This window comes from Acinonyx jubatus, chromosome D1, assembly GCF_027475565.1.
Source record: "Acinonyx jubatus isolate Ajub_Pintada_27869175 chromosome D1, VMU_Ajub_asm_v1.0, whole genome shotgun sequence".
Lineage (NCBI taxonomy): Eukaryota > Metazoa > Chordata > Mammalia > Carnivora > Felidae > Acinonyx > Acinonyx jubatus.
In genome coordinates this window covers 90305064-90331573 of record NC_069390.1, presented here as the reverse complement: position 1 = coordinate 90331573, position 26510 = coordinate 90305064, and the positions used below count along the sequence as shown (strand labels likewise).

General features: G+C 45.8%; 1 protein-coding gene and 1 pseudogene across 4 annotated transcripts in view; both read left to right on the top strand.

Moving 5' to 3' along the window:
• Positions 1-6420: 6420 nt before the first annotated feature.
• The window catches only part of DCPS (decapping enzyme, scavenger), a 45793-nt gene continuing 25703 nt past the window's right edge, over positions 6421-26510 (top strand). Inside the window, exons 1-2 of one of the 4 annotated variants that reach the window (XM_053203897.1) lie at positions 6421-6873; positions 8256-8430. In XM_053203897.1, the coding sequence (XP_053059872.1) occupies positions 6532-6873; positions 8256-8430 (517 nt within the window). In that variant the 5' untranslated portion in view covers positions 6421-6531. The remainder of the gene's footprint in view (positions 6874-8255; positions 8431-26510) is intronic. The other 3 variants (XM_027036876.2, XM_027036874.2, XM_027036875.2) reach the window with 3 other exon arrangements.
• On the top strand, positions 8450-17008 carry LOC128311904 (V-type proton ATPase 16 kDa proteolipid subunit c-like; annotated as a pseudogene).

Below are 26510 nucleotides of genomic sequence, written 5' to 3'. Positions count from 1 at the left end.
TGAACATTTTTGTGCGTGTTTCCATGAGCAAGATTTTCTAGGACTTAGCCTAGATGGGGAACAGCTGGGTAGTAAATACACATCTTCAATTTCGGTAGAAAATGCCAAATTTTCTTCCAAATTGGTTGTGTCAGTGTATGTTCCCACCATTAGTGTGTGAGATTTCCCACTTTTTCATGTTCTTACTAACACTTAGAATTATCGGATTGGAAAATGTTTGTTGACCTGGTGGGTGAAAACTGGTATCCTATTCTTTTCTTCTTTTTAAACTGTTTTGGTGTGTGTGTGTGAGAAATTCTTTGTATGTCATAAACCGAAGAGAAAAATTTGACCAATACCCATATACCCATCACCTGGCTTCAACAATTACCAACTCAGAGCTAAGCTGATATCAACAATCACCCCACTCAGTCCCTCCCCACCAGGTCCCTTTGAAGCAAATCCCAGGCATTATTTTATTCCTACATATCAAACTATGTATCTTTTTAGAAGTTTTCCAAAAAAATGTATCTTTTAAAGAACAGAATGCTTTATTTTTTAATATAAAACCTTTTACCTATTACTTTGTAGTCTGTGTTTTTGTATCTAATTTAGGAAATCCTTCCCTATTCCTGTATTTTCTTCTGGAGCTATTTCACATTTAGGTCTTTAATCCACCAGGATGCTTTGTTTGGGTTTTTGTTGTTGTTCTGGGCTTATAAGTCAAAGGTCCAATTTCTTTTTCCCATTTGAATGGCCATTCTTTACTGACTACGAGTCTGTCCTTTCCTCCCACTGATTGTGATGTCACTGCTGTCATTATATTATCATGTGTGGGGGGTCTCTTCTGTGTGTTTGTGAATCCCTGCATCAGTGGCACACTGGCTCACTTACTATGGTTTTTAAGGAAGTCACAGGTCACCTGGGTGGCTCAGTCGGTTAAGCGTCTGACTTCAGCTCAGGTCATGATCTCACGGTTTGTGAGTTTGAGCCCCCCATCGGGCTCTGTACTGACAGTGTGGAGCCTGCTTAGGATTCTCTGTCTCCCTCTCTCTCTCTCTCTCTCTGACCTTCCCCCAACTCATGCTCTTTCTCTCTCTCTCTCAAAAATAAAATAAGTAAACATTTTAAAAAATTCTTGATGTCTATTAGTTTTTTTACTAGGCTTATACTGAGCTGAGAGATTCATTTGGGAAGAACTGATTTTTCTTACATTGAATTTTTCTCTCCATAAAAATGGTGTGTCTCCATTATCAATCTCTTTAAATGTCTTTCAATAAAAGTTTATAATCTTTTCCATTTTGGTCACTTTTACTAGATTTATTCCTTAGTACTTCATATTTCCTGTTGCCATTGTAAATGGTATTTTTATATTTTTTATCTATTACCAATAGGAAGGATCACAATTATTTTGCATATTGATCTAATAAGCAACCTGCTGAACTACTTATAAGACCATAGACTTTGCTGGGTTTCTATAAAGACAACCATATAGTTTGCAAAAGAGAAAAGCTTTAGTTCCTTGTCTTTCTGTGCCGCCTAGGATAACCAGCAAAGTGTTGAAAGTGACAATAGCGGCCATCTTTGTCTCACTTATGCTTTTGTTTTCATTTATTTTTAAATGTTTATTTATTTTTGAGAGAGCATGAGCGGGGAAGGTGCAGAGAGAGAGGGGGACAGAGAATCCGAGGCAGGCTCTGCCCTGACAGCAGAGAGCCTTATGCAGGGCTTGCACTCATGAACCGTGAGATCATGACCTGAGTGGAAGTTGGACGCTTAACCAACTAAGCCACCTAGGTGCCCTTGCTTGTTCTCTTTGAAGGAGGCTCCATGCCCAACATGGGGCTTGAACTCATGAGCCTGAGGTGAAGAGTTGCATGCTCTACTAACCAAGCCAGCCAGGTGCCCCTAACATTAGACTTTCAAATGTTAAGCCAGCCTTGTATTCCTGGGGTAAACTCAATTTGGCCATGATGAATACAATATCTTTGTTATAAGTCACAGGTTTCAGATTGCTAACATTTTCTTTAGAGTTTTCTATCTGTTCACATGTACAATAGGCCCATAATTGTCTTTTCTTATATTAACCCTCTCTGGTTGTGTTACCAAGGTTACACCAGCTTTGTAAAATAGTTGGGGAATAGATGAAATGGGTGAAGGGGATTAAGAGGTGCAATTGCCAGTTATAAAATAAAAGAGACCCAGGGATATAATGTAAGGCATAGGCAATACAGTCCATAACATTGTTAACAACTTTGCATGGTGACAGGTGGTAACTAGACTTACAGTGGTGACCATTTTATAACGTATATAAATATCAAATCACTTTGTTGTACACCTGAAGCTAATACGATATTGTATGTTAATCATTCATTTAAAAGATAGCTGGGGAGTGGTCCCTTTTTTCTATTCATTAAGAGTTTAAGCTTGGAATTTATTAGTCCTTCAGTGTTCAGTAACCTCATCTGTCAATCGATTCGGGCCTAGCATTTTCTTTTTTAAAAAAATTGTTAATGTTCATTTTTGAGAGAAAAAGTGTGAGTGGGGGAGGGGCGGAGTGAAAGGGAGACAGAGAATCTGAAGAAGGCTCTGAGCTGTCAGCACAAAGCCTGATGCGCGGCTCAAACCCACAAACCGTGAGATCATGACCTGAGCTGAAGTCCGACACTCAACCGACTGAGCCATCCAGGTGCCCCCAGGCCTAGCATTTTCTTTATGGGAAGATTTAAAACCCCAATTTCAATGTCTTAAAGAGTTATAGATCTATTTAGATTTTCCGTTTCTTCTGGAGTCAATTTGGCATAGAGTAAAACAGTAAATGAAAAATACAAGACCAGCTTGAATAAGTTTTCAATTTCAATTTCCTGGACCAAGTAGACAGAACAAATCTGAATTCTAAACCTGCATGAAGACTGGCCTGTGGTTATGAATATTCAGGGGATTTTTTTTCTTCCCACCACATCCAGATGTCGAGGCAGATAAATTTAAGTATCTCGTCTCCTTTAGGGGGACAATTTTTATTTAGTTTTTAATAGTTGGCCCTTTCACTGAGGTGGTGGACCTTAGAGATTTTGGCTCTAAGGGAAATGCTCTCTTCCAAGCCCCCAGGTCTTGTCTTCTGTGCCTTAAACATCACATTGAAAGCCCAAGGCTCTAGATTTCCAGAAATAACCAATCACTCTTAGAACTTAAGCTTCAGTGTCCACTTACCATCTTATAGATTCATGTTCCCACATTTTTCGTTGCTGAAAATTTTATTAAGACAGCAGCAATGTAACCAAATGGATGTTTTAAATTTTGCACCCAGGTGTTATTAGCTGACCTGTTTTTAGGATATTTTGTCTATCATAATGCATGAAATGGAAACGTCTAGTCTTTTTTTTTTAGTTTTTTTTAATGTTTTATTTATTTTTGAGACGGAGAGAGACAAAGCATGAGCAGGGGAGGGGCAGAGAGAGAGGGAGACACGGAATCCGAAGCAGGCTCCGGGCTCTGAGCTGTCAGCACAGAGCCCGACTCGGGGCTCGAACTCACGGACCCTGAGATCATGACCTGAGCTGAAGTCGGACGCTCAACCGACTGAGCCACCCAGGCGCCCTAAAATGTCTAGTCTTTATTTTATTTATTTATAAAAAAAATTTTTTTTTCAACTTTTATTTATTTTTGGGACAGAGAGAGACAGAGCACGAACGGGGGAGGGGCAGAGAGAGAGGGAGATACAGAATCAGAAACAGGCTCCAGGCTCCGAGCCATCAGCCCAGAGCCTGACGCGGGGCTCGAACTCACGGACCGCGAGATCGTGACCTGGCTGAAGTCGGACGCTTAACCGACTGCGCCACCCAGGCGCCCCTGTCTAGTCTTTAAAATAAAAAAAAAAAAAAAGACTTTGGAGAGGTTTTGAACTTTCTCAACAAGACTGAAGGACTGATGCTTATAGACAGATGAGGGCTTTCCAGTAATAACCTTTTAATACAGCAGTTAAACCTTCTGTTACGGTAGAAACAATCCATATCTGTGCTAGCCAATGTTGTAGCCAGTAGTCATAAGAGGCTATCAGGCACTTGAAACACGGCTGTATGACAGGGGAATTGAAATTTTAATTTATCTCAATCCAGTTAATTTAAATGTAACTATCTACATATGGCTAATGGCTATTAGGTGGGACAGTGCAACGCCTTCTAATGTTTACAAACAAGAGGATCTAAAAAATCATCAATAGACAAATGCCTGTGCGCCAAGCGAAGACATGTGCTGCCACCACAAAGGTCTGCTGCACTCTGCTGTCTGGTATTCTAATCGGTCCTTTGACGGATGAGGCTTCCTAGAAGTTCATTCTTTCCTTCAGCCAGGACTTGTAGGAGTGGAATTCTAACCTTAATGGATATTTAAATCAAAATCACATTGGTGTTGATGAATTTGCTTCTAATGAATAAACCTCTCTAAAACTTCATTTTATATTTCTCCTTTGCTTGGGGCACCTGGGTGGCTCAGTCAGTTAAGGGGCTGACTTCGACTCTTGCTGTCCATGAGTTCGAGCCCCATGTTGGGCTCTGTGCTGACAGCTCAGAGCCTGGAGTTTGCTTCGAATTCTGTGTCTCCGTCTCTCTCTGCCCCTCCCCTGCTCATACTCTGTCTCTCTCAAATATAAATAAACATTTAAAAAATATATATATGTGTGTGTGTGTGTGTGTGTGTATATATATATATGTGTGTGTGTGTGTGTATATATATATCTTCTTTGCTCACTACATTCCAGCCACAAGAGCCATATTTGTTTCCAAAAAAATGTCAAGTTCATTACCGCTTTAGGGTCTTCAGCATCTGACATCTCTTCCTGAAATACACTTTCCCTGGTCACTTCACATGGCTGGTTCCTTCTCATCATTCCAGTCTCAGCTCAATGTCACCTCCTAAGAAGCCACCCCTGAACAACTTATCTCCTCCCTATCCCCAGGCTCTATCACATTGTCCTGTTTTATTCTATAAATAACACTCAATCATCTACAATTATCATATTTATTTACCTCATCTCCATTTGAATATGAATTCTATGAAAGTAGAGATCTCCCCTGTCTTGTTCAAGATACACAGTGTCTGGCACACAGAAAATGGAAGCCTAGAGAGGGTAAGTGACTTTCCCAAAGTCGCACACAGCTGGTCAGTGCTGGAGCCAGACTTCATGGCTCCCAATTCAGGGCTCTTTTTGTTAAAACATAGCTGACCTTCTTTTGCTCTGGTCTTGCAGACAGTTTATGACTTCTGATTTTATATTCCGAGAAGGTGGGGATGTCATCCAGGAAACTTGTGAACAAGCAGCATATGTTTTTGGTTGAAGATAATTATTCCAGATCCTAAGACTCCCTTACTAATGGTCTCTACTTCACAGAACAATTAGACTTTTCTCCAACTCATAATAGTATTTCTGGTAGAAATAACCCCAAACCAAACTGTCATTGACATACAGAATACTGTTATTGACTGATTGGAAATTGCAAAAATTGCCTCCCCCATTAGATTTGTCTGAAAAAAAAAAACAAACCTCAAAATAAAACTGACATTAGCGAAAACACAATTTTTGATGGACTATTTGATAAAATTTCTGTCAAATTATCTAATCCATCAAATGGACCAGCCAGAAATAACAGCTACAAAGGAAACTTACAAAGGGAGAAATGGATGGTTCAGTTGGTTAAGCAACCGACTTCCGCTCAGGTCATGATCTCTTGGTCTGTGAGTTCGAGCTCCGCGTGGGGCTCTGTGCTGACAGCTCAGAGCCTGGAGCCTGCTTGGGATTCTGTGTCTCCCTCTCTCTCTGCCCCTCCCCAGCTTGTGCACGCGCTCTGTCTCAAAAACAAATACACATTTAAAAAAATTTAAAAAGGGAGAAATTATAAGTGAAAATTTTATATGGCAAAAAAAAAGTAAAGAAAAGAAATTCTGATAGATGATTCATATTCTAGCTGCAAATCACATCTCTAGAATAGCATAGCAGATTTACGGGCAAACTAGGTAACACAGGAGGCAGAAGCCCCTAGCCTGGTAGAAAAGAAGATGGTGGACATGCATTTCTGCCCTGTTCACTTACCTTTCTTTTCAGCACTGAGTAAGATGAAAATTTCTGTGAAATGAAAATGGGTGGAAAATGGGTGAAAAATGGAAATGGTTTAATGGCTCTCCTATCGAAAATCGACCAAGAAGTACGATTGGCTCAACAGCTCTGTTTCAGAAACATTCCTTCCACGCTACGCAATGTTGGCATAATTCTCAATAAAAACGTCAGTATCCAACCCACGGTGTGTCAGGTGTCAAAGCACCCACAGAGTCCAAAGGGTGTTTTCTAGCTCTGGCACCCGGGGCGGCGAGTGCCCCCTCCTCTGCAGCATCATTAGCCGGCCTGGTTAGGGACTCGCTGTCTCCTTTCTCTTCCCTCAGCACCAGGCTCAACTCGGACCGGTCAGCGCGAGGGGACAAAAGCCAGCAGCCTTAATTTAAAACGCTCCTTGCAGACAGATCACACGAACCAGCGCTCCGAGGTTCCCTAGGGCCGGGACCATGGCTGGCTTCCTCGCGGAGCACTTCGGGAGTTGTAGTCGTCACGCCCTCGCGGAAGAGACAAGCTGCGGCGGCCTCTGCGCTGAGAAGGGCGGGGCCGCGGCTGGGGTTTGCGCAGGCGCACAGCTCCAACCGGGAAGCATGGCGGACCTAGCGACTCAACCGAGCAAGAGAAAGCGCGAACTGGACGCCGAGGAGGCGGAAGCTGCCAGCACAGAGGCAAAGGAAGCGGGCGTTGAGAATGGTACCTCCGCTCCTGTGCGCTTACCATTCTCCGGCTTTAGAGTGAAAAAAGTGCTGCGGGAGTCCGCGCGGGACAAAATCATTTTTCTCCATGGGAAGGTACCATTAGGCAACCCTGGGTCGGAGTGAGCCAATCAATCATCGCCTTGGAGACGGATTTTTTTTTTTTTTTTTAAACCCGAGCTCAGCCGGAAAATACCAATCGCACTCCTGGAGGCGGGGGGGAAAAGTGTACCACTAGATTGTGTGTGTGGGGGGGGAGCTACGGGAGACAAGTCTACTCGTAGAATCAAGGAAATCAACAGGCGTAGGGTTTTCTTAATAACTCCTTTACCAGAAGTAACTAACACTTGTATAAAAATCACGTGTCGAGTTCTCCAAGCCAGTCATCCTGTATTCTCTGAACGAATTTAGAGGTGCTAGGAACGCAGTGTTGCTGGATCATCTGTGGAACGACGTAGAGACTGTAGGAGATAGGATCCCAGGTGTGCAGGATTTCAGACCTAACAGAGGAGACAGTTTATTAAACTGCGAATTCAGTTGCACATATCATGCACTGACAGCACTGAGCTAGGTGCTGGGGATGTAGAGATGTAAGTTACTATCCCTGATTTTGAGAATGCAGAATATCTGGTAGATAGCTGTCCCTAATACCATGTGCTCAGCTCTACAGAAGGGACTGAGAAGAGACTGGAGACCATCCTGGGAACTAGTGAGGAGGCCCAGCCAAGGGTAGGTTACTAGGATTCCTCAGAACCCCTAGCAGGAGCTCTCATTTGGGGAGGATCAGGGGGACCTTGGCCTGGGCTACCATGCCTCTCTGTGTCTTATTTTGTTTTGTTTTTTTACAAAGGTTCTGTCTAGTTCTCTCAACTCCACCTGTCTTCAGTCTGCAGCACTTGCTGAAGATTTTAGCCATAAGAACCTTTGAGGTAGGAGTTAACTGGGATACCCAGATTCTAGTTTCTCTCTCTCTCTCTTTTAATGCTTATTTATTATTTCTGAGAGAGTGTTTGCAAGAACGCTCAAGAGAGCTGGGGAGGGGCAGAGAGAGAGAGAGAGAGAGAGAGAGAGAGAATCCTAAGCAGGCTCTGCGCTGTCAGCTCAGAGCCCACCGCAGAGCTCGAACTCATCAACAGTGAGATCGTGGCCTGAGCCAAAATCAAGAGTCGGTCGCTTAACTGACTGAGCCACCCAGGCACCCCTCTAGTTTCTTTTTTCAACACTGACTGTCCATGTGACCTTGGGCAAGTCACTTAATCTCTCTAGACATATTTCTTCATCTGTGCAATGGGGAGAATTTGACAAAGGCCCTCCAAGTCTGAAGCAGAAGAAAGTAGAGAAGTTTTGCATCTTTGAGAAGAAAGATGTGAATGCACAGGCATTTGGGTTAATGAGATGCCTGCTCTGGGAGAAGGAACGGGAGGCCCCAGAGCTACTGTTTCTGTTTCTGGGCTCACCGATGGTGTCTCTGCCTCCAGGTAAATGAGGCCTCTGGGGACGGGGATGGAGAGGATGCCATTGTGATCCTGGAGAAGACACCATTTCAGGTGGAGCAGGTGGCCCCGCTCCTGATGGGCAGCCCTGAGCTCCAGCTGCAATTCTCCAATGATATTTACAGCACCTATCACCTGTTTCCTCCACGGCAGCTGAGTGGTAAGCAAGTGGTGTCTAAAGTGGCTTCATGTGGGGAGAGGGGTTTGGTGGGAAATTAGGGGGTGTGGTGGCTACTCTGCAAAACTGATTTGCATATGCTCGTTCAATAGTTCTCTGTGGAAGGCGGAGGAGATTTTGTGCAAACCGCCCCCGCCTCGAGACACTTGGCAATCTCTGAAGACAGTTTTGGTTGTCAGAACTGGGAAAATTGGGGAGCCGCTGGGACCTAGAGGGTAGAGGCCAGGGCTGCTCGTGAATATCCTGCGAAGCCCAGAATGGGACCTCATAACAAAGGAATGTCAGTGCTGAGGTTGGTGTAGTGTATTTTGGGGAGGTAGTGTGATTCGTGGTGTAGAATGTCTACTAATTGAATGGTAGTGGTCGTCAACACTTAGTAAACTCTTACTACTGTGCCAGCCACCATTCTAAGTGTCCTATATGTATCATTGTATTTAGTACTCAGAATAGCCCTGCTGTGATAGGACTGAGGGAACTGAGATTTTGAAAGGTTAAGTAACTTATCCAAGATCACAGCCCATGGGGGGCAGAAAAACTAAGATCTGTCAGTAGACAGAGGACTCACGCACCATGAGCAGTGTGTGGGGTGCTGCAAAGATCAGTTATTTCCCTGAAAGAACTCACTTTCTCGTCCCTGAGAAAAGGAGTGTGATCGAGGGGGATGGACTTGGGAAGGGAAGGAATTCATTGGTTAAAAGGCAGAGATTTGTTTTGGATTGCCAGGATTTTTTATTTACTAAGAAGAGGAAGAATTGATTTCAGCTTCCATGTCAAAAGCCAGGCACGATGTGGGCTTTTTGCCTTTAGCTGGTCAGGTTTAACAAGCAGCTTTGTCGGAAGCGTGAAGGACACAGGTCGACCTTGAAGGTTCCTTCCAACCAGGAAATTCTGGGATCTGCTTTGTAGCATGTGGTGGTTCTGTAATATCCTTCTATCTTTTTATTTGTCCTCCAGCATTGAGGAACAATTTGCCTTTACAGATACCCTGCCGCAGGCTTTTTGGTAGGTTTGATCTTTTCTGCACCCCCAAAAAAGGGTGCCGTTATTTGTTGTCCTTTGGTGATGCATGTGAACACTTGATGAGAAACCGGCAGACCGTTCACATCTGAAGGCAAAACAGCCTGGTCCTCCACAGAAAGCGAGCCAGATTGATGGGTGTGAGTTGATGGGAATGGACAGCTGTATTTACTTTCTCAGGAGCTGACATTTAAGCAAATGTAGTCCTCCACACGGGGTGGCAGAAGCACGACAGAAGGTTCTGTAGCCAAACACCCCTCGGGGCAGTCCCCAAACTATAGGCTCCGAGGTCATTATCCTGCTACCACCCCTTTCTCTCATCTTCCCCAGTGCCTCTCTCTCTCAGCCAAAATACAGAAGGTTCTGCTGCACAGAGAAACCCTGTGGAATGCCCAGCCTTTCCTTTTCATGTAATTTTTCCAGTACTTCTGTGATCTTGCACACAAGTGGTGGTGGCCACTGCCCTGTCTTTCTGTTTTTTGTCTTTTTTTTTTTTTTCTTCCTGAGTTAAAGACTGAAAGAGGCAGTCAGTCATCTGCTCGCTACAGGTCTTCCTCCCCACTGACAACCCCAAATGTCTCTCTGCCTCTTCTCCAGTGCTGCCCACTCCCACCTGGCAGCCTCCTGTGTTAGCTCATCCTTCGCAGGGCTCGGGGTCTTGGCAGAAACATTAGCATACATGGAGTGCATTATACTTTTATTTTCTCCCCCCAAGCTAGGCATGGTGATCAGAAGTTATAAAAATTTTTTTAGTGTTCAGAACTCCTCTCTCTCTTGTAGAGCCATACACCCTGTCCCTGGATGGTATTCTAGATCAGGATTGACAAACTTTTACTGTAAAGGACCAGGGAGGAAATATTTTAAGCTTTATGAGCCCCATAAATGGTCTCTGTCACATATTCGTCCTTTTAAAAGTTTTTTTATTGTTATCTATTTAAAAAACATTTTGTTAATGCTTATTTTTTTTTAATATGAAATTTATTGTCAAATTGGTTTCCATACAACACCCAGTGCTCATCCCAACAGGTGCCCTCCTCAATGCCCATCACCCACCCCCCATCTACCCTCAGTTTGTTCTCAGCTTTTAAGAGTCTCTTATGCTTTGGCTCCCTCCCTTTCTAACCTCTTTTTTTTTTTTTTTCTTCTTCCCCTCCTCCATAGACTTCTGTTAAGTTTCTCAGGATCCACATAAGAGTGAAAACATATGGTGTCTGTCTTTCTCTGTATGACTTATTTCACTTAGCATAACACTGTCCAGTTCCATCCACGTTGCTACAAAAGGCCATATTTCATTCTTTCTCATTGCCACGTAGTATTCCATTGTGTATATAAACCACAATTTCTTTATCCATTCATCAGTTGATCGACATTTAGGCTCTTTCCATAATTTGGCTATTGTTGAGAGTGCTGCTATAAACATTGGGGTACAAGTGCCCCTATGCATCAGCACTCCTGTATCCCTTGGGTAAATTCCTAGCAGTGCTATTGCTGGGTCATAGGGTAGGTCTATTTTTAATTTTTTGAGGAACCTCCACACTGTTTTCCAGAGCGGCTAATGCTTATTTATTTTTGAGAGAGAGACAGAGAGCACGCGAGCAGGGAAGGGGCAGAGAGAGAGGGAGAGAGAGAATCCCAAGCAGGCTCCATGCTGTCAGAGCCCGATGCAGGGCTTGGTCTCACAAACCACGGGATCATGACCTGAGCCGAAATCAAGAGTCAGATGCTTAACCGAGTAAGCCACCCAGGCGCCCCTTTTCTTTTTTTTTTTTTTAAACCACTGCTTTAAAAATGAAAATGCAATTTTCATTCAGGGTGCAGCAGCTGACGAGCCGGGTCACCTTCATAGCCACCTGACTGTGCACCTCCCACTCGCTTGCTGTGCCCGGCCCATCCTCGCCGCCCCCTTGACCCCCTGAGCTCACCCTCTCCCCACCCGCAGGCATGTTCAAGGCCAAGAATGGCCCCAAGTACACCTCCTTTTTCACGTTCACGGGCACCTTGGCCGCCATGGTCTTCAGCGCCCTGGGTGCTGCCCACGGCATGGCCAAGAGTGGCCCAGCATCGTGGCCATGTCTGTCATGCAGCCAGAACCGACCGTGAAGTCCATCATCCCCACATTGTTGCTGGTATCATCGCTATCTACGGGCTAGTGGTGGTGGTCCTTGTCGCTGATTCCCTGAATGACGGCAGCAGTCTCCAGAGGAGTTTCCTCCAGCTGGGTGCTGGCCTGAGCGGGCTGGTGGCTGTGGGGACTCTGGTGTGCATGGCATGGCCCAGCAGCCCCTGCTCTTCATGGGCATGATCCTGACCCTCATCTTCTCCAAGATGCGCGGCCCCTGCGGTCTCCTTGTTGCCCTCATCCTCCCTACAAAGTAGCCTCTCTCTGAGTGCACCAGCCACAGAAGGCGATGTCAAGACCACCCCCTCATTCCGAAACGAACAGCTTGACACGCACGCACGGGACAGCCACCCCCCCCAGTAGTCAGTCTTGTAAAAGTTCAGTGTCCTGGTGCTTGTTGTCTGCTACCCTTGGCCTGGCCCCTGCTTGCCCGGTGCCGTGGACATCCCGGCCCACTCATTACCCACCCAGGCCAGACACCCCCACTCATCTGCCCTAGAGCGCTGTGTGTAGACGGGTGAATTAAATTGTCGTTTTCTCTTCACTGGATGTTTCTTACTTAACAAAGATTTGATCTGTTCATGCGTCGTGGTGCAGCCCTGTCTCCCAACTAGGTAATCTTAGGTAGAGTGTTGGGTTGTGGGGTTACCGTTCGCTCTGAGACTCGTCGGATGGAATCCCGTCCTCCAGCTCTGGCTGCGCAGAGCCGCGGGCCAGCGTGCTGGGCCTGCAAGGCTCTCGAGCTGAGCCAAGTCCAGTAAAGTTCTCCATTGTGACTGGGGGGAAGGGAAAAAAGAAAGAAAACACCACTTTTAGCTTGCTGTATGTGGAAAAACAGGCCATGCGGTGGAGTTGACCTTTTGGCCACAGTTCGTTAACCCGATCCGGATTTTTCCCACTCCCAAGTGTGGTCTATGGACCAGCAGTATTACTGTCACCCAGGAGCTCATTAGACATGCGGAATCTCAGACCCAGCTTCAGAAGTCAGCATTAGTATCTGCATTTTAGCCAAGCCCCCAGGCGAGTCGTAGGCACATCGGACTTTGAGAAGTGCTGGTCTTTAAACACCATCTGTGTGCGGTGCTGCCTGTGTTTGTTTCTCCACCCCTGCCCTCTCCACGAACCTCAGGCTCATTGCAGTAAGCGCCTACCTGACCTCTCTCTCCGGAGCTCCCACGTAGGTAAGCTGTTTGAGACTCAGACACATAAATGTCTTTATTCATTTATTATTTATTTTAATACTCATTTATTTAAAAAAAAATTTTTTTAATGTTTTTTATTTATTTTTGAGACAGAGAGAGACAGAGCATGAGCGGGGGAGGGGCAGAGAGAGAGGGAGACACAGAATCCGAAACAGGCTCCAGGCTCTGAGCTGTCAGCACAGAGCCTGATGTGGGGCTCGAACTCACGAACTGTGAGATCATGACCTGAGCCGAAGTCGGACGCTCAACCGACTGAGCCACCCAGGCGCCCCTCATTTATTTTTGAGAGAGACGGAGAAGCAGAGCATAAGTGGGAAAGGGCAGAGAGGGAGACACAAAATGCGAAGCAGGATCCAGGCTCCGAGCTGGCAGCACAGAGCCCTATGTGGGGCTCAGACTCATGAACCGTGTGATCATGACCTGAGCCAAAGTCAGACGCTTAACCAACTGAGCCACCCAGGCACCCCATGTGCTAATGTTTTTATTTTTTATTTTTTTAATTTTGTATTAAAAAAAATTTTTTTTTAATGTTTATTTATTTTTGAGACAGAGAGAGACAGAGCATGAATGGGGGAGGGTCAGAGAGAGAGGGAGACACAGAATCCGAAGCAGGCTCCAGGCTCGGAGCTGTCAGCACAGAGCCCGACGCGGGGCTCGAACTCATGGACTGTGAGATCATAACCTGAGCCAAAGTCGGATGCTCAACCGACTGAGCCACCCAGGTGTGCCAATGTTTTTAAAAACACTTAACCCATATTAAATAATAGCCGCTATGATTATTCTCATGTGCTGCGTTCTATGCTGGTTTCTGTAACTTGCAGTGAATAGGATACCCTTTCTGTTCTGCAGTCTTGTTTGGGGAAGGACACCCTACAAGTTACTATGAAAGAGGGAAGTAAACTGAACAAGGTTTAGTCACCACCTGGATGTAGGGACAGAGGTCCTGAAATTTGGAACCATGTCAGACCCATTTCCGGTCCCCAGCAACCCGATCCATGTTAGGTGCTCAATAAATGCTGCTGGAAAATGAACCCACAAACTAACTTAGCCGGTTTTTTTTTTTTCCTATGGGCAAAGCATTCCACAGCCACAAGGTGGCGGCATTACCAAAGCATTCCCTTGGCCAGCTCCTTTGGCCTGTGTGCAGGAGCCTTCTCCGCCCCACCTCTCCAACCTCAGAGTCACCAACTGCTAACACTGCCTGTAGAGGCCTTTAGGCAGGGTTCCTGCGGCCTCAGCCCTTTGAGCCCCCTGCACAGTTGCTGCTTTGAGTTTTTCTGCCAACTCTGGCTGTTCCTCCAGACCTCCTTCCCCACAATATTGCTTGCGTAGGGAAGCCCTTCTCCCCTCAATTTCTTTCTTTCTTTCAGTCTTTTCTTTCCTTTTCTTTTCTTTTCTTTTCTTTTCTTTTCTTTTCTTTTCTTTTCTTTTCTCTTTATTTTAGAGAGAGAGGGAGAGAGCATGCGAGAAGGGGAAAGGAACAGATGGAGAGAGAGAGAATCTTAAGCAGGCTTCATGCTCAGTGTGGAGCCCAACATGGGGCTCAGTCCTATGACCCTGGGATCATTACCTGAGCCGAAATCCAGAGTCAGACACTCAACAGACTGAGCCACCCAGGCACCCCTCCCCTCGATTTCTGAGCTACCTGCTCTCTTGATTTCTTCTGTTATCTCTCTACTCATTTCTTCCCTACCAGCCTGATGATTTTTGCATTCTCCCCCTTTATCCCTTCCAAATTCTCAGCTGACTATAAGAGACTGCCCCTTTGAGCCACTCATGGCCCCCCACCCTGTTGACACAATAGAGCATGAGCGTTGGAGTTGGACGTGCTCGAGTCCTGTCCCAGTGCTAACGCTTACTTACTAGCGGTGTGGCCCAAGGCAGTGTTGTGCTGTTTCTGAGTTTTAATGTAGTGCAGAGGTTAAGAGCAAGCCTCGAGTCAGACATAATCTGTGCTGGAATCCTGGCTTTGTCCCTTTACCAGCTGTGAAGACTTGGTAAGTTTTTGTATTCATTTAACAGAGACAGAGTGCCTTGCTCATGTTTGGTGCTGTGCTAGGAATATATCGGTGAGTGCATCAGATACTCGCTCTGTCCTTGGAGTGGTAGCTGGGGGCACAGAGGCAGACAGCAAACAAGGAAACAAGTGTTACATGGCCACAGGCAGGAGAGGGGCTGGCTCTCTGCGGCCATGACGCTCCAGCCGAAACCTGCAGGATGGAAAGGAACCAGCTGTGCTAAGAGCTGGTGAGGGGGGTGGGAGAGGGTTCAGGGCACAGCATGTGTTCTGGACGAGGAAAGAGGAACAGAAAAGAGGCCATTTTGTCAGGAGCTTGAGGGGGCAGTTGATGTCTGTGGTGTGTGATACAGATGTAGTTGGGGAAGTAGCTCCAGTTATTGTTAAATTAGGTTAGTTCAGGACTGTTATGAAATAAATGACATAAAATGTTTTCGCCTCTGCCCACAAGGAGAGATACATTCTACATTGGGACCCAGTACCTGTGAATAAATGTAAGTGGATTTGAGGGACACAGAAGGTTCACACAACAGTACTTAACCCTTACTTTACCGGACAGTCACCAGTATTTCCAACTTAATTCCAGTCTTGTTTGTTTCCATTTAAATGCTGGTCTTAACTTCCTAAATTAATTTCGTCATCACAGTCATGGGTTATGGCTCATGACACAAAGCACATATGGCCCGTGACTCGCTTATCTGTGTACTTGGTAAGCGTTAGTCATTTTCTATTATTACTTTTCTACCTTTAAGATTGTATGGGCCTTAAATGGAAATAGTGTACATTAGGTGCCTGGCCCTGACCGTGGGCAGGTCTCCTTTCTTTCCCCCTGTGGCCATGTGGCAAATGTGAAGGCCGGGTAGGCCAGATGGCTGGCATCTCCATGCTTCCCTGGCCATCCATGCAGGGCAGAGCCTGGATCATCTGCTTTTCCGGCTCTCACGCTCTCATACCCGTGGCCTATCAATGGAGCCCTTTCATCAGGATCTCTGTTCTCCCTTACCTGGGGGAGAACGGGGGGGGAGATAGTAGAGAGAGGGGTGTGACTCAGAAATCCAGACTGTGTCTAAAAAGGCCAATTGTTTTCCCCGATGTAGAGCAGGGGTGTGGAATCTCAGGTTCAGAGGAGGAGAAGGCGTCTGTGTGGGAGTGAGGCCAGGGCAGGGTGTGGAGAGAACCTGGGAATCACATCGTCTTTCGGTTGCAGAGAACTCTGCATTTTAGTATTTTAGCTACAGGCACGGTTTTCCTCCCTGTGCTCCTTACAGAGGCAAAACCAGGACCCCTGGAGTCCAGAGTGAGGGCTTGTTTGGAGGGAGCATTTTAAAAACTAGCTATTCCCTTCGAGGGTTCGAGCCCTGCCTGGGGCTCTATGCTGACAGCTCAGAACCTGGAGCCTGCTTCAGATTCTGTGTTTCCCTGTCTCTCCCTCTCCCCTGCTCACGCTCTGTCTCTCTTTCTCGCAAAAATAAAAATAAATAGTAAAAAAAAAAAAAATTTTTTTTTTTAAACTAGCCATTCCCTGGTAGCATTGTTCATGATACAAAAATCTAGAAACAATCCAGTTATCAGCGAACAGTAGAATACATAAGTAAATCAAGGTGTTTTCCTACACCAGACTGCTTCTTCCAGGCAGGGGAAATGAATGAACTACAGCTATACATGTCAAGAATCTCACCATGTAGAGCCAGAAAAGCAAGACACAGAATACACAGTGTGATTCCAATTAGATAAAGTTGAAAACAAGCAGAGCTGAACCATATACTGCTTAGGGATACATGCATACGTAATAGAATTTAGAAGATAAAGAAATGATTAATGCCTGATTCAGCAAAGTGATTATCGCTGGTGGAGGCAGGGCAGAAAGGATGTCAAAAGTCTGGTAAGGCTCTGTTTCTTGGACTGCACGCTCCATGCACGGGTGTTCTTTTGTTTTATTTTAGGTCTTCAAATGGTACCTATTTTTTTTTTTTAATTTTTTTTTTTAATGTTTATTTACTTTTGAGAGAGACAGAGACAGAATGCGAGTGGGTTAGGGGCAGAGAGAGAGAGTGACACAGAAGCAGAAGCAGGCTCCAGGGTCTGAGCTGTCAGCACAGAGCCTGATGCGGGGCTCGAACTCACGAGCTGTGAGATCATGACCTAAGCTGAAGTCGGAATCTCAACCGACTGAGCCACCCAGGTGCCCCAAATGGTACCTATTTTTATATTTATTTTTATTTTTATTTTATTTTATTTTATTTTATTTTATTTTATTTTATTTTATTTTATTTGTTTAGAAGTTTTTTTAACGTTTATTTATTATTAAGAGACAGAGCGTGAACAGGGGAGGGGCAGAGAGAGAGGGAGACACAGAATCGGAAGCAGGCTCCAGGCTCCGAGCCGTCAGCACAGAGCCTGACGTGGGGCTCGAACTCACAGACCGCAAGATCATGACCTGAGCTGAAGTTGGACGCTTCACCGACTGAGCCACCCAGGCGCCCCTTATATTTATGTACATATACACACGTGTATAAATGTGTGCATATGTGTACACCTGTTGTTTTACACGTGTGTGTAACAGCTGCTGTTAGCTGTTGTCATATAACGTATTGGCCAATAAAACGTAAGAAAAACTAGTAGGTCCTTAGAAGAACTAAGAACACTCCCCCATTACATTTTAGGGCTCTGCTTTCATTCTCAAATTTGGTTTCTAGACATTGTTGCTGAAATTAAGTGTTTGATTAAAGCCCCCCTCCTCTGGGTTTTGGGCACTAGACTTCTGTCCTTCTCTCTGGAGCAGAGAAGTGGCAGAGCCTAGCTCTTTTGTCTCTTGTGGACAGGGGAGCCCGTGCTGTGCTGGAGCATGTGCCAGGACGGTGCCGGCCCCGGCAGAAGAGGGCAATGTGGGGAGGTCCTCCAGCACCTGGAAGAGAAGGCTTGGTACCAGGCTCCGTGGGCTCTACTCCAGCACATGCTGGCACAGGCCTGTCGCTCCCTCCTCTGTGGGTGTCCTCGGCAGGCCTCCCGTTGCAGCTGAGCTGAACGACCAGAGTTCTGTGAGCAGTGACCCACAGGGAAAGTCTCACCAGACGGGTTTCCACCTGAGCGGGGGTGTTGAAGAGCCCCATGCCGGGAGGTGACACCAGCGCAAGTCATGGAATTGCCCTGGGACTCAGTTTCTCTGAAAGAAAAACGAGGAATCCAATAGCTGGCTAGCCCACCTCAGTGGACTTCTGTATCATATGAGATCGTGGAACCACAGTCTCTCAGGTTTGAATGGAACTCGACGTTTATTTAGTAATGTGATTCTTAACTGGAACTTTTCATCAGGATTGCTTAAAGAGCTTTCTCGAATACAAATCTGGACCTACTGAATAAACCTCTGTGGTGGGATTAGGCCATTTATCACAGTCATACAGTCCCATGGTCAGCTCATCAGATAGCCCTGAGGGGCTTATCTACATGGCCAGGAACAGGCTCTTATACTACTCTGCCCCACCCTGGTCCTGCTTTCCAGAAGCAACTACCATGAAGAGAATTTATGGGTTTGGTGCTTCTGGTAATTTCCTCCAAACACTTAGCTGAAAAATAAGGTCATACAACTTCTTGATTTGTACAATTTTGACCCTATCAGTCCTCCACAGTGGAAATTGAGAGGTTTAGGCTTCTTTATACTCTCCTTGCCCTGTCTCCCCTCTCCTTCCAATATTTATGTTTATATTATTGCTTTTAGAGTCTTAAAAAATTGCCTCTGGAATCGTACACATACTGAAACCTGTAGCCCTGCGTCCCTTTGTCACTCTGTCGGGTAAGAACACCCATGCCTCTGGCCTTTGCTGTCTCCCAGCTTCTCTGTCAGCCATGCTTGTACTTCACACTGTCACGGTATTTTCTGTTGCATGATTGTAATCAGGTCTTGTGTGTTTTCTCTGATTCTGAGTTGCCAGACAGTCTGGTGGCCAGTTTAATGTGTGCCACACACTCACACAGAGTGTGTTAGGGCTCTGGTTCCTCTCCTACCTGCCCTGTGCAGTGGACCCTCATGCCCCCGGGATGTGTCTGATGTATAGGTCAAACAGATTCTCTGTTCTCACATCCCAACACGTTCTTCCAAGTCATGCTGTTTTTAGTTTATTTCCTATTTGAACCATTATTTTATGCTTTTCCTTTTTCATTTCATAAAGTTTCTAGTTGTCCTGCCCCCCCCCCCTCTTTTTTTTGACTTGTGGCAGGAAGAAGCCTGAGCCTTTACTCTGTTTTTGAAATTATCCAGCTACTGGTTTGATGATTCATTACATGATAAGTCCTTCCTTCCTGGAAATGTTGCTTCCAGAATACTCTTTCCTGCTCCTCCAATCTGGACAGTTGATGCTTTCAGCATGCTGCATGGCTGTCAACTTGAGACTTCCTTTCACAGCTCTTCTGAGTTAGATACAATGTTTTCTGGATTTGATGTCTTTCTCTCTGGTTTTAGTCTCTTGTTTAGCTAAAGTGTAGTCTTTAAGTACTTCCTCAGAAAGAACACATGAAAGGTAAACCTTGAATCCTTCATTTTGCCCTCACTCTTGATTGATGCGTGGCTGAATACAGAATTTAAATTTCTTTCCCTCAAAACATTGGAGACACTGATCTGTTGACTTCAAGCATCCATTGTTGTTAACAAGACATCTGATGCCAGTTCGATTTTCACTTCCTTACAATTAACTTGGTTTTGCATTTTCATTCTTCTTTTTTTCCCCCCTGCTTTGTCAGTTTCCTTTTCTGGAGCTTATGTTAGTATGCTCTGTTTATCTTAGGTGTACTGAAATACGTAAGGCCGTGTTGAGGTTGGATTTTTTTTTTTTTTCATTCATTGTGCTCGGTACTTTTGGACCCTTTTGATTTAAAGGCTTATGTCATTCTTCCGCTCTGTACATTTTTTTTCCGTTATTTCTTTGATGATTTCCTTCCCTGTTTCCTTTATTTTCCTCTTACTGGAAACCCTCTTAGGTGTGAGACTCCTAGAGTGATCCTGTGTATTGCTCCTGTGTTCTCCCGCTTTTCCCATCTAGGTCTTTTCTTTTTACAGGCCAGTAGATTGTCTTAACTTTATCTTCCAGACCTCCTGGTGGAGGTCTTAATTTGGCAGTCATATTTTTAATTTTCTTCCTTCTGATTCTCTGTTTCATTTTCTTAGCATCTTGCTCTGGCTTTACAGGGTCCAAACTGGGTTGACTTTCTCTGACCCACTAATTAGAATAGTTTTCAGAATTATCTCTTGACCCTTCCCTGATCTCATTTCCTCTGGGATCTGGTTCTGGTTGTTTATTTTGGCCATTCTTTTTCAGGCTGCTGGTTTTCTCTTAACGTCTGGTGAACGTTAGCTCATCGATGTTTACAAATGAAGAAGCAGGCTGATAGTCTAGTGAGTTGATATGGGCTTTGTCTGCTATCCACTTGGTAGGTCTATTTCCACAACAGGCCTCTCCTGGATGAGTGTCTGGCCCATTGCCGTGCGGATGGGGAGCGGGCCTTTTCGGCTGGCTGGCTGGCCATGCCTCAGGGTGCAGTTTGAGTGGCATTCCAGACGTACCAGCACACGCTCTGGAGCCCTCAACGCTCTCTTGTCCACTCCAGCTTATGGGCCAGATCTGGCCTGCTGCTTTTCGTATGGCCTGTGAGCTAAGAATGGTTGTTGCATTTTTAAAGGGTTGTTTAAAAAACAAAAAACTAAGAAGAAAATGAGAAAGAGACAGCATGGCCTACAACACCTAAAATATCTGCTGTCACGTTTTCCAGAAAAGCTTGCCTACCACTGCTCTGGTCCGTGGTTTGATGCCTTTGGAGGACAGCCCTCCTGTTTTCAGCTGGCATGACGTGGCTGCCCCTGGGGCGGTGTTGTGGCACAGGGTGAAACGAGTTGGTGCAGCTGTTCTCTAGATAGCCCTTTGGTTGATTCCAGCTTCCAGCCTCATTTCCCCTCCTGTCCTCTGTACCTGGTTGCTTAGAGCCAGCTGGGTATGTAGCACGGAGGGGTGCATACTGGGAGCCGGTGGGTTGGAGTGTGTGGACGTGGTTTCTCCCACAGCTGGGGACATGGTAGCCCCTGGGATGGCTAGACTTGGTGATGGGAGGGTGAGAAGTAGAAGGGGTATTCTGGGTGAGGGTAATAGTGTAGACAGAGCTGTGGAGTGGGCTCCTCACATTAGCTGGACTTTGAAATGAGGTAGGGGAAAAGGGGTATTTGCTCCTTTGGTTTCATCCCTTGAGGCCACCTGACGATGGCAGATTTCTGCCTACTTTTCTCCCTGGGTGCTTTAGAGCTTGTGACACCAGTGAACCAAGCCTCTTCTGGGGCTTGGAGAGACAGTAGAATGACATCTTTTCATTTCAAGATGGAAAGGTTTCTTTCTTTTTTTAAATTTATTTTATTTTATTTCTTAAATTTACATTCAAGTTAGCGTATAGTGCAACAATGGTTTCGGGAGTAGATTCTTTAATGCTCCTTACCCATTTAACCCATCCCCCCCTCCCACAACCCCTCCAGGAACCCTCTGTTTGTTCTCCATATTTAAGAGTCTCTTGTGTTTTGTCTCCCTCCCTGTTTTTATATTATTTTTGCTTCCCTTCCCTTGTGTTCATCTGTTCTGTGTCTTAAAGTCCTCATATGAGTGAAGTCATATGATACTTGTCTTTCTCTGACTGACTTATTTTGCTTAGCATAATATCCTCTAGTTCCATCCACGTAGTTGCAAATGGCAAGATTTCATTCTTTTTGATTGCCGAGTAATACTCCAGCATGTGTGTGTGTGCGCGCGCGCGCACACACACACACACATACACACCACGTCTTCTTTATCCATTCATCCATCAATGGACATTTGGGCTCTTTCCATACTTTGGTTATTGTTGATAGTGCTACTATAAACATTGGGGTGCTTGTGTCCCTTTGAAACAGCATACCTGTATCCCTTCGATAAATACCCAATAATGTAATTGCTGGGTTGTAGGGTAGTTCTATCTTTAATTTTTTGAAGAACCTCCATACCATTTTCCAGAGTGGCTGCACCAGCTTGCATTCCCACCAACAATGCAAAAGATCCTCTTTCTCCGCATCCTCGCCAACATCTGTTGTTGCCTGAGTTGTGAATGTTAGCCATTCTGACAGGTGTGAGGTGGTATCTCATTGTGGTTTTGATTTGTATTTCCCTGATGATGAGTGATGTTGAACATTTTTTCCTGTGTCGGTTGGCCATCTGGATGTCTTCCTTGGAGAAGTGTCTATTCATGTCTTTTGCCCGTTTCTTCACTGGATTATTTGTTTTTCGGGTGTGGAGTTTGATAAGTTCTTTATAGATTTTGGATACTAACTCTTTATCTGATACGTCATTTGCAAATATCTTCTCCCATTCTGTCGGTTGCCTTTTAGTTTTGCTGATTGTTTCCTTCGCTGTGCAGAATTTTATTTTGATAAGGTCCCAATAGTTCATTTTTGCTTTGGTTCCCCTTGCCTCCAGGGACATGTTGAGTAAGAAGTTGCTGCGGCCAAGATCAAAGAGGTTTTTTTCCTGCTTTCTCCTCGAGGATTTTGATGGCTTCCTGTCGTACATTGACAGAATGGCTTTCATCCATTTTGAGTTTCTTTTTGTGTATGGTGTAAGAAAGTGGTCCAGGTTCATTCTTCTGCATGTCACTGTCCAATTTTCCCAGCACCACTTGCTGAAGAGACTGTCTTGATTCCATTGGATATTCTTTCCTGCTTTGTCAAAGATTAGTTGGCCATACGTTTGTGGGTCCATTTCTGGGTTCTCTATTCTGTTCCATTAATCTGAGTGTCTGTTCTTGTGCCAGTACCATACTGTCTTGATGATTACAGCTTTGCAGTATAGCTTGAAGTCTGGGATTGTGATGCCTCCTGCTTTGGTTTTGTTTTTCAAGATTGCTTTGGCTATTCGGGGTCTTTTCTGGTTCCATACAAATTTTAGGATTGTTTGTTCTAGCTCTGTGAAGAATGCTGGTGTTATTTTGGTAGGGATTGCATTGAATATGTAGATTGCTTTGGGTAGTGTCGACATTTTAACAATATTTGTTCTTCCTATCCAGGAGCATGGAATCTTTTTCCATTTTTTTTTGTGTGTCTCCTTCAGTTTCTTTCATAAGTTTTCTGTAGTTTTCAGCATATAGATTTTTCACCTCTTTGTTTAGATTTATTCCTAGGTATTTTATGGTTTTTGGAGCAATTGTAAATGGGATCGATTCCTTGATTTCTCTTTCTGCTGCTTCATTGTTGGTGTATAGGAATGCATCTGATTTCTGTGCATTGATTTTATATCCTGCAACTTTGCCGAATTCATGAATCAGTTCTAGCAGTTTTTTGGTGGAATCTTTTGGGTTTTCCTTATAGAGTATCATGTCATCTGCGAAGAGTGAAAGTTTGACCTCCTCCTGGCTGATTTGGATGCCTTTTATTGCTTTGTGTTGTCTGATGGCTGAGGCTAAGACTTCCAATACTATGTTGAATAACAGTGGCGAGAGTGGACATCCCGGTCTTGTTCCTGACCTTAGGGGGAAAGCTCTCAGTTTTTCCCCATGGAAGATAATATTAGCATTGGGTCTTTCATATATGGCTTTTGTGATCTCGAGGTAGGATCCTTTTATCCCAACTTTCTTGAGGTTTTTTAGTAAGAAAGGGTGCTGTATTTTGTCAGATGCTTTCTCTGCATCTATTGAGAAGATCATGTGGTTCCTGTCCTTTCTTTTATTGATGGGATGAATCACATTGATTGTTTTGCAGATATTGAACCAGCCCTGCATCCCAGGTATAAATCCCACTTGGTCATGGTGCATAATTTTTTTTAATGCATTGCTGGATCCAGTTGGCTGATATCTTGTTGAGGATTATTTCATCCGTGGAGGTTGGTCTGTAGTTCTCCTTTTTAGAGTGGTGTTTGTCTGGTTTTAGAATCAAGGTAATGCTGGCTTCATAGAAAGAGTTTGGAAGTCTTCCTTCTATTTTTATTTTTGGAACAGCTTCAAGAGTATAGGTGTTAACTCTTCCTTAAATGTTTGGTAGAATTCCCCTGGAAAACCATCTGGCCCTGGACTCTTGTTTTTTGGGAGAGTTTTGATTACTAATTTGATTTCTTTACTGGTTATGGGCAAGATGGAAAGGTTTCTTACACCTGGGTAAAATCGTTAAAAAAAATTTTTTTTAATGTTTATTTATTTTTGAGAGAGAGACAAAGCACAAACCAGGGAGGGGCAGAGAGGGAGACACAGAGTCCGAAACAGGCTTCAGGCACCCAGCTGTCAGCCCAGAGCCCGATGTGGAGCTCGAACTCATGAACCATGAGGTCATGACCTGAGCCGAAGTCGGACAGTTAACCAACTGAGCCACGCAGGCACCCCAGCCTGGGTAAAATTCTTGACCCAGACCTTGGGTTCTCCCTTTCCCTTGGCAGTCTAATTGACTCATTCTCTCCTTCCCCTGCCACCTCAGCTCAGGGAACCCTTGCACACTGCCTCCTCTGCGCCCCCGTCTCCTCCCTTCCCTCTGTTCAATTCTCCATTTAGACACCTGGCTTCCATGAAGCCAGGAGAAGCCATGTCATTCAGAAATGAGTAGAAGTGAGTAGATCCTGAACGACTGAGATGCAGTCACCAGCACTAGTGGTGTTCTCTTTCTCTCTGTCTCCCAGATGGGGCAAGTTCCCAAGACTCTGTGGCAGTCTTGAGGCTCAAGTCAGCAGAAAAGTCAGCTTACTCAGGACCAGTGGGCAAAGGCGGATTACCCACAGGATAGCTGGTTCCACTTCATTGCTTGGCTCCAGCTGTGGCTGCCGGCCTGCGGCAGCCTGGTTCCGTTGTCCCCTTCTGATCCATACTTCTCAGTGAATGATAACCTAGAATTCTGGTAGCCTGGGCCCATCTTGATGGGGGATGTATCCTGTGCCTTGGGCTTTCTCCCTTCCCACCAACACTCATACTGTGGCAGTGTCCATTGATGTTGCCCTGAGACTGGGTACCTGTGCCCCTCTCAGAGTGAATAAGGAAATGCCTTTAGACAGGAATTTTGAGAGAGGGGCCATGTTTTGGAACTCCCAAGTGTTTGGTCCAGTAGCTTTTGCAGTCTGATCCGCTTATCCCCAGAATAGCTTCTTCCTGTGTGTGGGAACGTGGGGGATCTCACAGCCCTAATGGTGGGACTGTCCACCAGTGGCTCCATTATCTCATTAGATACCAGTTCTCAGTCCTTCTATTCAAATGGAACTTTGTGGAATGCAGTAAGTCCCACAGCCATCCTGTAGCAGCATTTCTCATTCCTAAAGGACCACCTCTGATACCGTGTAGCCAAAGGCCACCTCAGGCAGCCCTGGGGCGGCATTCAGAGTCCCCGGATTTGCTTGTATTTGCTTGTGGGCCACTGGCTGTCATATGTCCTTCCTGGGCATTGGAGAACTGAGGAGAAGGAGGGAAGGAGCTTGTCACATCCAGGGCCTGGCTAAAAAATCAGTATTTGCCTCTCCCCTGCTTCTAATAGCATCTCTGCTTTCATTGAGACAGGTCATTAGCGGCTCGAAGGTTTGCTGTGGGGTGGCCAGAGCTGCCTGCAGGACCCTGCCCACACCCTTCACCCCGTTTTTTTTTTTTTTTATCTGGGGGTCTCTCCAGGCCTCCCCTGGAGTACTTGCAGCATGCCTGCTTGTGCAGGACAATGACCACCGCCTCTCCGGCCTCCAGCCTGCTTTCCCTGGACACCTCAGGGGAGATCCCCAGGAGGAGGGAAAATAACACAAGTCCCCAGGAGACCCTGCAGCCTCGCTCCCTTGCTGGCCTTTCCGCCAGCGTTCTTTGATGGAGCGCCCCGCCAGTTTTGGGCATCTGCCCATCACCTGGGTAGCTCTGCCCGGGCCCTGGTGGAAGGGGACGTGGGGGTGGGTGTCACACGCAGATCCTGCTTTGCTGTTGCTTCTCTCCAGGCTCCCCCGAGCCGGCACATCTGGGTCAAATAAGTTGAAACTGGCTCATCATAATGAAAGGAGAGCAAAAGCCAGACTGAGCCATAGGAATTACCTCATCGTGTAGAAGTCATCAGTAACGGCTGGAAAGCAGTCTTGTTTGAACATGTGTATGGGAAGGAGAGCAGACTGTCTGTGGTTTGCATTTTCATGTTTCATGTGCAGCAGCGTTTTCCTGGGGATTTGGCTAAGCCAGCTTTGGCAGAGAGCAAGAAAGGCAGCTGCTCTTTTCCTCTGCGTAGCCCTGCCTCCCCGCCTCTGAAGGCAGTTGGGCGGAGGACAGGGGGCGGGCTTCTTTATTGGAGAAGGCCTTTCAGGACACTCTTAGGGGTCTTTTCCGACAGCACCGAGCTGTCCTAGCCAGGAGCACAGCAACCTGCCCTCCTGCGCTGCAGAGAGAAGGAACATGCGTGTATAGGGCAGTGATTCATCTGGGATGCAGATGCCAAAACATCCCTGCCGTCCCAAGCCCTGCACGGGCTGCGGTGCCACCACAAGGCCCCTCTGCTCGGACCGCACGCAGGCCTCCTTCCCTGAGAGCCAGCGCCGTCATCTGGTGGGGGGCAGTGGGGGGTGACGCGACGCACATAAGCTGAAACAGCCGTTGTCCCCTAGTGTGAGCGGGGTCGTCTTCCATCCCTCCGTGCACCCCACCAGAGCCCGTTCTCGCCCAGCATCCGGCCACAGTGTACCCTGGCGATCAGTACTTCCCGAGTACCTCCGCGTCT